Source organism: Leptonychotes weddellii, chromosome 13, assembly GCF_054177405.1.
Source record: "Leptonychotes weddellii isolate Sample4059 chromosome 13, ASM5417740v2, whole genome shotgun sequence".
NCBI classification, from domain to species: domain Eukaryota; kingdom Metazoa; phylum Chordata; class Mammalia; order Carnivora; family Phocidae; genus Leptonychotes; species Leptonychotes weddellii.
In genome coordinates this window covers 15,033,467-15,043,911 of record NC_138381.1, presented here as the reverse complement: position 1 = coordinate 15,043,911, position 10,445 = coordinate 15,033,467, and the positions used below count along the sequence as shown (strand labels likewise).

Here is a 10,445-nt window from a genome sequence, read left to right as displayed (position 1 = left end):
AGAATACGGCCTAAGGGATGATGCTGCAGGAGTCCCAAGACTTGGGTTTGAATTTTGTCCCAACCTTCAGCTCATTTTTCGGGTAGATCAGTCTTCTCAGGCATTCATTTGTTTGCTTCTCTTCCTTGAATGGGAATGCCCACGTCCTAGGTGCTGGGGATGAGCCATGAAACGCAAGACTTGCCCTAGAGTGTCAACCAGCTTCAGAGTCTGCACTTCTGAATGAAAATAGTAATGTATTTATAGATGTAGAACCTTTTTTTTGAGGCTAAAAATTGGCAGCTTTTACTTCAAAGTGTTCACATTATACTTGGTTCTTTTTCTACCTAATACAAAGTACAGTGGGGCCTGCTACTATCCTTTTCATACTTAATCTAAGAAGAAATCATTTCCTTTCTCACTTGATGTCATCATCATGAGCAGTCAGAAGGGAACCACTGTGGCATGTTTGATAGCTCCCAGACCTACCTGACAATTGATGGAGGTGGACACTTTCACTGATAGGTTTATTTTTGTGTTCTTCATGAATTGAAAAGTTCCCCTGTGAGCCCAGGCTAATTGGATGTGATTTTGTGTTTCTTCCCAGTGGCAGTATGGAGCCAGCCTTTCACAGAGGTGACCTTCTGTTCCTGACAAACTTTCGGGAAGACCCTATTAGAGCGGGTGAAATTGTGGTCTTTAAAGTCGAAGGACGAGACATTCCAATAGTTCACAGAGTGATCAAAGTTCATGAAAAGTAAGGTGACTTGACTTCTTTTTGGTGATGTTTTATAAATTTTGGTAGCCAGATTTATTTTATTTATTTATTCATTCATTCATTCATTCATTCATTCATTCATTCCACTAGCACTGATTGTTATCCAACTTTTTTTTTCCATTTTTTTCTCAAGTTTTTATTTAAATTCCAGTTAGTCAACATACAGTGTAATATTAGTTTCAGGTGTGGAATTTGTGATTCAATTTCAGTAGCCAGTTTTCATGGTTGAGTAGAAAGTAGCAGATGCTCTGGATTATGCTCCTAGTCCTGCCATTTACTAATTGGGTGACTGCGGACCTGCTACTTTACCCAGTCTGTAAGACGGGCATGATAACGTTACCATTTCCCATCGTGACTCACAGGGCGAGTGTGAGAACTGAACGGACAGGTGTTTCCGGAAGCACTCAGTAACTTAAGTTGCTGCACAATGGGAGGTGGAAGGTATGACAGTTTAATAGTTATTTGAAGGAGTATCAGAGAAAATCCAGTCCCATTGCAGCTGAGGATGATGATGATGTGAGGACTGTTTTCTGAAATGCAGAAAGCTGCCTGTTTCTGTGTGTCACTTCGGACCAAGCGGCATTCACAGCTGTAGCCTTAGCCCTGAACGGCGGCCCCGCTCGGGGTTCAGTCACTGCGTGTCCTGCTTCAGTTCTCCCCCCACAGATGGTCTTCCTTTCCTTTAAATGCCAGTGGTGGCTTCTGAAGACACTTTTTGGGAACGAGAAACACTGACTTCTACCTCAAATATATTAAGTTCCCAAGGGAAGGTACAGTCACATGATTAGTGAAAATGTTACCTTCTATATACTGGGTTATTCATTTACCTCTTGCAGCTTAGTGTAGCATTTTTACCTGCCTGAGTTATGGAATTAAACTGACGTGTGTATTTGTGTTTTTTAAATAACAGAGCGTTTCTCATCGTGCATGGGTGTGTGTGGGTGTATGGGTGGGTGTGTGTACACACGAGTGTACTGTAACTATTTGTGTATCTCCAGTGTTAGGTTCCCATTCCATTCGCTGCTTTCAGGGGTCCCCCAAGAAGTCGATACTTAAAATTGTCACTTTGCTTTGCTGTAAACATTGGAATGACCCTGTTTCCATTTGCGTTGCACTTGTGGTTCTACAGGATGGGACTTGATGTCCACTTGTTAACTGACTGATAAAGAAATATGCATGGTCGTAACGTGACAGCTGTCTTAAAAATAATTTCTACAGATGAAAAATTATTCAAAGTTGAAGAAATAATGGTGATTTTCTGTAATTTGCATGAGTTATGGGAGAGACTGCTTGGGGTTTTATCTTCTTGATTTCCTTTATAACCGCAGCTGCAAATCAGCTTGCTGCTTCTGGCTGGTTTCAAATCTTTGTGGGCTTCTAATATTTTATCTAATTATAATAGTGCTTTTTTTCATTTGTCTTATTGAAAGAAGACCCTCTTTATAGCTCTATAATGCTGTAATGTTGTGTTTCTAGTGTCAAGGCTATGTAAGTGCCGGTTTAGAATGTTTAAAATTAGTCCCATGGGTCTCTTTAACACACTGGTTTATGCCATTTGTGATTCCTGTTTCTTTGCAAACCGCATTTTATACCACTTTGCTCAGTGCTGAAGGAAACAATGCATTAACATTCTACATTTGGCAAGGAGAAGTAAGTTTGAGGAGGGGTAAGGGCACACCCGCATTGAATTAGCTTGTGCTCAAATCCATGTGATCTAGGACCACGTTCATGTCTAGAGTGAAGGGGAATATAATCCATGTTCACAAGTTGGTCTTTGAGGACTAAGAGAATGAAAACAGTTGCTGGGAGCTAATCATTGCCTTGCTGGTGCCCTCGTGCTTTGCCATGCTTTTTGGTTATTAGGGTAACATGAGCATTTTAGAATTTGAGTCTGCAAAATCGCCAGCAGACCTGCGTGTTAGTTGGATGGTTATCTGTAAGCAATCACCTTAGACCAGGAAAGATTTAGTTATTGTCGAATGCTCATCTAAATGCCCGTATCCGACTGTGACATGCTGGGTAAACTAATTGTTTTCTAACGATGCTGTGCTGAAAATCATTTGTGAAAGGACATTATTTTGCTTTCTAGAGATAATGGAGACATCAAATTTCTGACTAAAGGAGACAATAATGAAGTTGACGATAGAGGCTTGTACAAAGAGGGCCAGAACTGGCTTGAGAAGAAGGATGTGGTGGGAAGGGCCAGAGGGTGAGCATTAACTTTTAAGTTATATAAAAGATTCAGGAACCAGAAAAATAGTTAGTAACAAAGAAACTAGGGGTGCCTGGGTGGGCTCAGTTGGTTAAGCGTCCGACTCTTGGTTTCAGCTCAGGTCATGATCTCAGGTCGTGAGATCAGGCCCTGCATTGGGCTCCGTGCTGAGTGTGGAGCCTGCTGGGGATTCTCTCTCTGCCCCTTCCTCTCTCTCTCTCTTTCTCTCTTTCAGTCTCCCTCTCTCTCTCTCCCTCCCTCCCTCCCTCAAAAAAAAAAAGAAACTAAGAAACTAAGCGTATAAGATAATGGAATCACTTGTAAGTAGTCCATGTACTGCATTTACTGTGTAAATACCACTCAGAACTAAGGAATCTAAAACTGAATGCAAGTATATTATCTATATCATTGGTTTAATTCTGTTTTTGAAAGAAATCATCACCTAGAGATTAGTTATTTGTGGTTTTAAATAGCAGTTACAAGAAATCCTCCCAGAGATAACCACTGTTTAACACTCAAGGGAATATTCTAGACATTCCCTGTACCTATACAGATGTGTGTACATATACAATATGTAATTTTACATAGTAGAATTTTATTTTATTTTTTCACCCAACAAGAAGTTGGAAATAGATTTCTGTGTCAAATCTACACCCATGTATTTTTAAGTGGGTATGTATTGTTGTTCCACTGAGAATCATAAAATCCTAACTTAGCCAATCCTCTTTTGGTGGACAGACTATTTCCTGTTTTTCTCTACCAGAAACAGTTATGTGATAAATCTTTTAATATTCATCTTTACATAATTGTTCCAGCAATGAGTTCTGCTTCTGATTGACACAGCAGAGCGTGTATCCTCTTATTAAAAAAACAAAAAAGGCAATTCTTCCCCTCTCTTGGTGACTGTTTTTTATGTTTAACCCTTGTTAGAAGTGTCTTTTTAATCTTCTCTAAATCCCTCGAGCTGTTTAAGGCTGGAGAACCTGGTTACCATTTTCTAAGATTTAGCTCTATCAGTCAGATTGTGGTTTGAGGCCTCTGCTCATCTTCTAACTCCTTTACCCTATTGCGTTTCCACTGGAGTATCTGTGGGGAGAAGAGAGAGACTTCCAGCTAGTCAGTCCTCTATTTTTAGATGTCCTGGGTCAGGCTTCATATAAAGGAGAGCTTGGAGCTGCTGATCTACATAGGACTGGTTGCCTTACCTGGTTTCCCCTTAGTGAGGTGAGGCTTGGGTCCACTGACTGCATCCTTTTTTTAAAAGATTTTATTTATTTCTTTATCAGAGAGTGCACAAGCAGGGGGAGGGGCAGGCAGAGGGAGAAGCAGACTCCCTGCTGAGCAAGGAGCCCGATTCGGGACTCGATCCCAGGACCCTGAGATCATGACCTGAGCCAAAGGCACTTAACCGACTGAGCCACCCAGGTGTCCCCACTGATTGCATCTTCTCATAAATTTTGTCAGGAGAATCATTGGCTCGCTTATGCCCCAGACCTTCTGTGTCTGTGATCATAATCATGTGGGTATGAATTACAGGACTCACATCTGTATTCACTGCCCAATAAGCCTGTTTGTTACATCTGAAAAGCCCCATGAAATGAAAATGATGATGGTTCTTCCAGTTACAAGCTAATTCTCCATGTATTTTGAAAGTTTTCCCTAACAGCCATCTTTATATAGGCTGTCTAGATGTGACTTCTCCACTAAAAAAATTAAAAACTAGCTTGATAGCAGCTGTCGGTTCCATTGGTACAAGTGGCTCAACTAATTATTTTATTTATTTTTTTTAAAGGATTTTTTTTTTAAGATTTTTTTATTTATTTGACAGAGAGAGAGACAGCCAGAGAGAGAACACAAGCAGGGGGAGTGGGGGAGAGAGAAGCAGACTCTCACAGAGCGGGGAGCCTGACTCGGGGCTCGATCCCAGGACCCTGGGATCATGACCTGAGCCAAAGGCAGACGCTTAACGACTGAGCCATCCAGGCGCCCCTCAACTAATTATTTTAATTCTGTTACGGTGAATGCAGTGAGCGAAGACAAGCGGCATCTCTAGTTGAAATCATGTGCTTGCCTAAAAAAATCATCCTGCTGTTAGTCATGATGCTTTTGATTAAGAAAGCCTTTTGAGGCAGGAGTAAATGTTAGTTTTATAGCCCTAATCAAGGATATTCCCAAGGAAGATTTGTGTCCTAAGGCTGATTTAGAGTGTTTTTAAATGTTGCTATCATCATTTTACAAACAACTTTTATATTTCTGGCTTTTCATCCCACAATTTAGGTTTTTACCGTATGTTGGTATGGTCACCATAATAATGAATGACTACCCAAAATTCAAGGTAGGAATGTGTCTGTATGTCTGCATTAAAAAAATGTATATACATTGGAGCTTTTTGCACGTGCCGCTGTAAAGATGCAGTCTGTTTAAAATGTTTTGCTGGGTTTTTTTGTTTTGTTTGTTTTTTTGCAGAGTGTTTGTATTTAACTACAAATTAATATAACCATTTAAATTAACACTTAAATCAGTTATTTAAAATAGCTACTTTCATCTTTTGTGTTCATAGTGTATTCTAAAATGGCACCTCTATATTTGTTGCTTTTTATCACGGAAATCTTTAAACATACAAAAAAAGTAGTACAATAAACCCAGTAATGATGATCTCTCAACCTCAATAAAAATGGTATCTATATTTTTTAAAAACCACTTGAAAAACAATAGGGAACCTACACAAGAATGAGCAGTGAGTTAGCCGTGTTTGTTGGGTGCTTGATCCTTAGTCCATCAGTATATTTGGGGGGTGGTTTAAACCATAATGTGGCATTGAACAGCTAGTTTGGAGAACCAGGCAAGGGGGAAGAGGTCATCTTTTGATTCTGTCCTCAGTCTAGCACTGAGCAGACTTCATCTGAATACATTTATAGACCAAACCAATTTGTAGAGCTCACAGTAATTTCCCACTGTGTTTTCTTTACAGTATGCTCTTTTGGCTGTAATGGGTGCATATGTGTTACTAAAACGTGAATCCTAAAATGAGAAGAAGTTCCTGGGACCAGATTGAAATGAATTCTGTTGAAAAAGAGAAAACCTAATATATTTGAAATGTTCCACTTTCTGTATAAAAGGAAACAATGTGGAGACATTTTTGTCTTGTCCAAATAAATGATTCATCAGTGAAGATTGTTTTCTTTTGTGGGCTCTGATTTGAACCTGCTCAATCTATGTGCCACTCGTGGTAGTCATTCTAAGCCAAGCACCGGGGTCTGGGCCACTTCTGGACCTGCTGCTGGGGATGATGCATGGTCCCCACGATGTAGTCGTAATGTCTGAGTTTCAAAACTAAAACTCTTTGCATGGCATAATAGCATTTCTGGGGGGGAAACGAACAGGCCCCTAAAAGGAAATGGTTTCTTATTTACTAAAGTAGAATCTGATAAGTTAATAAAGCCTAAAACCTTTTTAAAAGGAAAGATGTAATCTGCTTTGTGTTTGTGGTGGGATCTATCTTGAGATAGTTGGATAAAGTATTTGAAAAGTGCTTCATAAATTAGAAAAACAGTGCATCCTCCCTTGAAAACTTACAAAAAGTACAGAAGGGTGAGAGGCGCACGTCCCTCTCCGTAGTTTCCCAGGGACCTCCACTGTGGGAGTTTTACACAGTATATCGTCCTGCACAGAAAGTGGTCCTTCACGAAACTATCTGTCAGGCATTTCTGTCCCAGCTATCGCCCTAGGTGCTGGGGCTGTGGAGTCCTAGCCTGGATGGAGTTTGCAGTGTGTGGGAGGAACACTCGGATTTCAGAAGTGACGATTGCTCTGAAGTAAAATTAAACAGGGTCAGCTGATAGAGAGCCAAAGAGAATTCTTGCTTTTCATGTAGAGGCCAGGGAAGACTCAGAGGAGGGGACCTTGAGCAGAGTTAAGAAATCAGGCAGGTGAATCCTGGGGAAGAGCATTCCAGCCCAGAGAAGGGAGGGATGCTCTCAAGCTTTAGTGAGCGTGCAGAGCACCTGGCTGCCCTTAAAGGCAGGTTCTGACTCAGGAGGGCTGGGGTGGGGCCCGAGACTCTGCATTCCCAACTCCCTCCCGGGAAGGGCGATGCTGCTGGGGCCTGGACCACAATATGTGTAGCGGTGTTAGAGGAATAGAAAGGAGGCCAATGATGTTTTCAAATGCCCTCTTCAATTTTAACGGAAATGTTCTCTTTTCACCGAATATCCTTTTGGTGAGAACTTACAAGTCTCCGTCATTCTTTGAGGTCTGTCCAAATCTGGTGGAAGGGCTTAGAATCCCTAAAAGCCACTTAACCACCGCTCGGCCTTGAGCAAGCTCAGTTCTCTCAGGATCGAATGGAGGATAGGAGCTGCACTCAGCTCCCTGGCTGTCCCCAGGAACAGGAAACTACCTCACCGAATGCTCTGAGCACGGGCGCTTGACGTATGTGCAGTACGCGCTCAGTCGCCCTTCCCCATTGTTAGGTGAGTTTTCCTTTTCAGTGTCAGCCTGTGCCTCGTCCCCCACCTGCACAGCTCCTCTCTGACGGAGCCCCTGATCTGGGGAAGAGCAGCAGGGGTGAGCCGCGGGGGGCAGCTTGCCCCATAAGCAAGCTGTCATCCTGTCGAAATAGCGAAGCGAAAGAGAAAGAATTTACAGGACGCTTTCTACAAACATGATTCTCCTGTGCCCTTTAATAAACTCCTTTCTTAAGAGAAAGAGATTTTGGGGCACCTGGGTGGCTCAGTCGGTTAAGCGTCTACCTTCGGCTCAGGTCATGATCCCAGGGTCCTGGGATCAAGCCCCGCATCAGGCTCCCTGCTCAGCAGGGATCCTGCTTCTCCCTGTCCCTCTGCCTGCCACTCTGCCTACTTGTGCTCTCTATCTCTCTGTCAAATAAATAAATAAATAAAATCTTTAAAAAAAAAAAAAGAAAGAAAAAGAGATTTTTATTGCTTTAACTAAAAATGGAATATCAAAATGTTGGGTCAAAGCTTTATTATTCTATCATCTTCCTGGGGGTTTGTCGTTGGTTAATATAAACTTCAAAGGAGTCTCACCATAGCCGAGCTGATCGTTAATTCTTTCCGCATGCCTGACATCCTGGCATAAACCCTACCGTGGCTCGGCCGGCACCACTTGATTGTGGCTAGTTAGCAAGCACCAGCTCTTTGGGCCTCCTAGATGCTGTCGGGGCTCGTGTGGTAGAGGTGATGGGGTTGGTGCTGCATTGAAAGGCCTTTTTCTGGGGGTCTCCGCTGCAGCCTCGCTGTTGGGAACACATCCACAAGAACCGGGCCGCCATCCAAGCAGACGCATGGGCACTGTGACCTCCCAACAGCCTACTCTGGAATCTTCCGGAAGAACCTCTTGCTGGGAGCTTTCGGGTGCTCCTGGGACACACATTTCTTACAGGCTGGGCAACTGCTTTTCCACTTCCCAACGGCTTCGAAGCCTCAAAATGGAAGGTGGCTGGTGGGAGCTGGCCAGACAAGAAATCCCCACCGAGAAGGGAGAAGACAACAGGTAGCAACGGGAACAACGGTGTCAGGACGCCCCCTGGGATAGGGACAGACAGCCCACGGTTCGGCTCCCCGAGGCCTCCCCATGTTCTAGGAGGACTTACGGGGTTAAATGGTGTTTGCTCTACTGTGTTTAAATCAATACAGGTTTTCCGTCCAAAACTGGAAAGTGCCCACTATGGGAGTAAGCGTCGGTTTTTCTAACGAGGTAGCGGTGGAACCTCTGATTTCCCGGCCCACAGGCCTCAGTCGGGCTCTTTCTCCTTCGACAATGAATGTGTCAGTCTTCCTCAAAGGCCACGCGCACACACGCACACAGACTCGCACACACGTGCACACTCGCACCGCAGCGACCAGCCTGTGGGCTTTAAACCACTCTACGAACACTGTGGGCCTGCCCCTGTCACCAGCAAGGCAGAGCAAACGAGGCATTGCTGTGAAGTTGGAGGAAGTCTGACTGGTCGAAGTGAGCAACATGTAAGAATCCTCGGATGAGGGGGCCCAGCACGCCTGGGCATCTGCGCTTTGAAACCCGCTACGTGACGTGTCCGCACCGGGGTGGAGAAGCACCGAGAAGCATCTGCACGGGTTAGTTGGGAGTAAATGCGATTAGGATGCTTGATCGTTCACATTTCCCTTTATGGTCATTTTCAGATGGCAGGATAGGAAAAGCCCAGAAGCGCAGCGAATCCGTGTGCCCCCTTCCTGTCGCCATTTTCCAGTCTGACGCTAACGCCTGCGTCCGTGACCATCTGGTTTCGGCTCGAGCACCTCTTAACCAAGCAGCCTCTGGCCCGGGGCAGAGGACAGTCAGTCAAGTCGCATCCAGAAATTCCGGGCAGAGATCCAGCCACTGCACTCTTTGGGTTCAGCAGGTTCCCTCCGTTTCTAGTAAGAGGCGTGGGTTGGAGTGAGGCGGGGTGCAGTGAGGGGAGGGAATTGCAGTCACATGGAGGTTTAAGCCCTGCCTCCACTTACGAGATCCGTAGTCTATAACTGACTCAGACTCAGTTTCCTTGTTTCCAGAATTAATGTCAAGGTGGGGCAAGAGTTTATTAGATGCTCCTTTTGATCAAATAGAACTTTACCCTTTCTTCCTTAAGATCACTGGAGTTTAGGGGCGCCTGGGCTCAGTCGGTTAAGCATCTGCCTTCTGCTCGGGTCATGATCCCGGAGTCCGGGGATCCAGCCCCGTGTCGGGCTCCCTGCTTAGGGGGGAGTCTGCTTCTCCCTCTACCCTTCCCCCTGCTCCATTTCTCTCTTGCTCGGTCACTCTCTCTCAAATAAATAAATATAAAATAAAACAAAAGATCACTGAAGTTTAAATACTGAGGATCAATTGCCTCCCAATCATCTTGAACATTCTTTCCTATCATCTTTGGCCATAAATTCTCTATTTTCTCTGAATTTCGCATTTGCATCCCTACATTGTTGCAAACATATCCTATGACAGCGACATTCTGCCTTGGAGTCTCAGCTTTTAGCCACAGGAAGCTTTAGGATGATATGAAGAGAGCAGAAATCCCTTACACGCTTGATCTTGCCTCAGTGCCTGTTCTGTGCGGTTCTGCACCAGTGTGAGCATGGGACACTCCCGCCCATGCTCCCTGTGGCTCAGCTTCTATTGGGTTTCCTCTGGGCTTCCCTCCGCCATCACCTAGTGCCATCCACCGCAAGCCTCTCATCAGGTTTCATGCTTTCCCCAAAGTGCTTAGCTTCCGCCATTCAGCAGGAATTTCTTTGAATGGACTTTATTTTTTAGCGCAGTTTTAGGTTATGGCAAAATTGAATGGAAAGTGCAGAGAGTTCTCATGTATTCCGTGTTTGCCCAAACCCACTACCTCCCCACCATTGATGTCTGCCACACAGTAGTAGTGTATCTGTTACGATGGATGGACGAACCTACATCAGCACGTCATTACCACCTGAAGTCCATAGCTCCCATCAGGGTTCGCTCTTGGTGTTG

General features: G+C 44.2%; 1 protein-coding gene across 2 annotated transcripts in view; it reads left to right on the top strand.

Moving 5' to 3' along the window:
- SEC11C (SEC11 homolog C, signal peptidase complex subunit) overlaps positions 1-6,141 on the top strand; it is a 17,354-nt gene extending 11,213 nt beyond the window's left edge. The window contains exons 3-6 of one of the 2 annotated variants that reach the window (XM_081801096.1): positions 587-736; positions 2,847-2,966; positions 5,247-5,304; positions 5,941-6,141. In XM_081801096.1, the coding sequence (XP_081657222.1) occupies positions 587-736; positions 2,847-2,966; positions 5,247-5,304; positions 5,941-5,994 (382 nt within the window). In that variant the 3' untranslated portion in view covers positions 5,995-6,141. The remainder of the gene's footprint in view (positions 1-586; positions 737-2,846; positions 2,967-5,246; positions 5,305-5,940) is intronic. The other variant, XM_081801097.1, reaches the window with a different exon arrangement.
- The last annotated feature ends 4,304 nt before the right edge of the window (positions 6,142-10,445 follow it).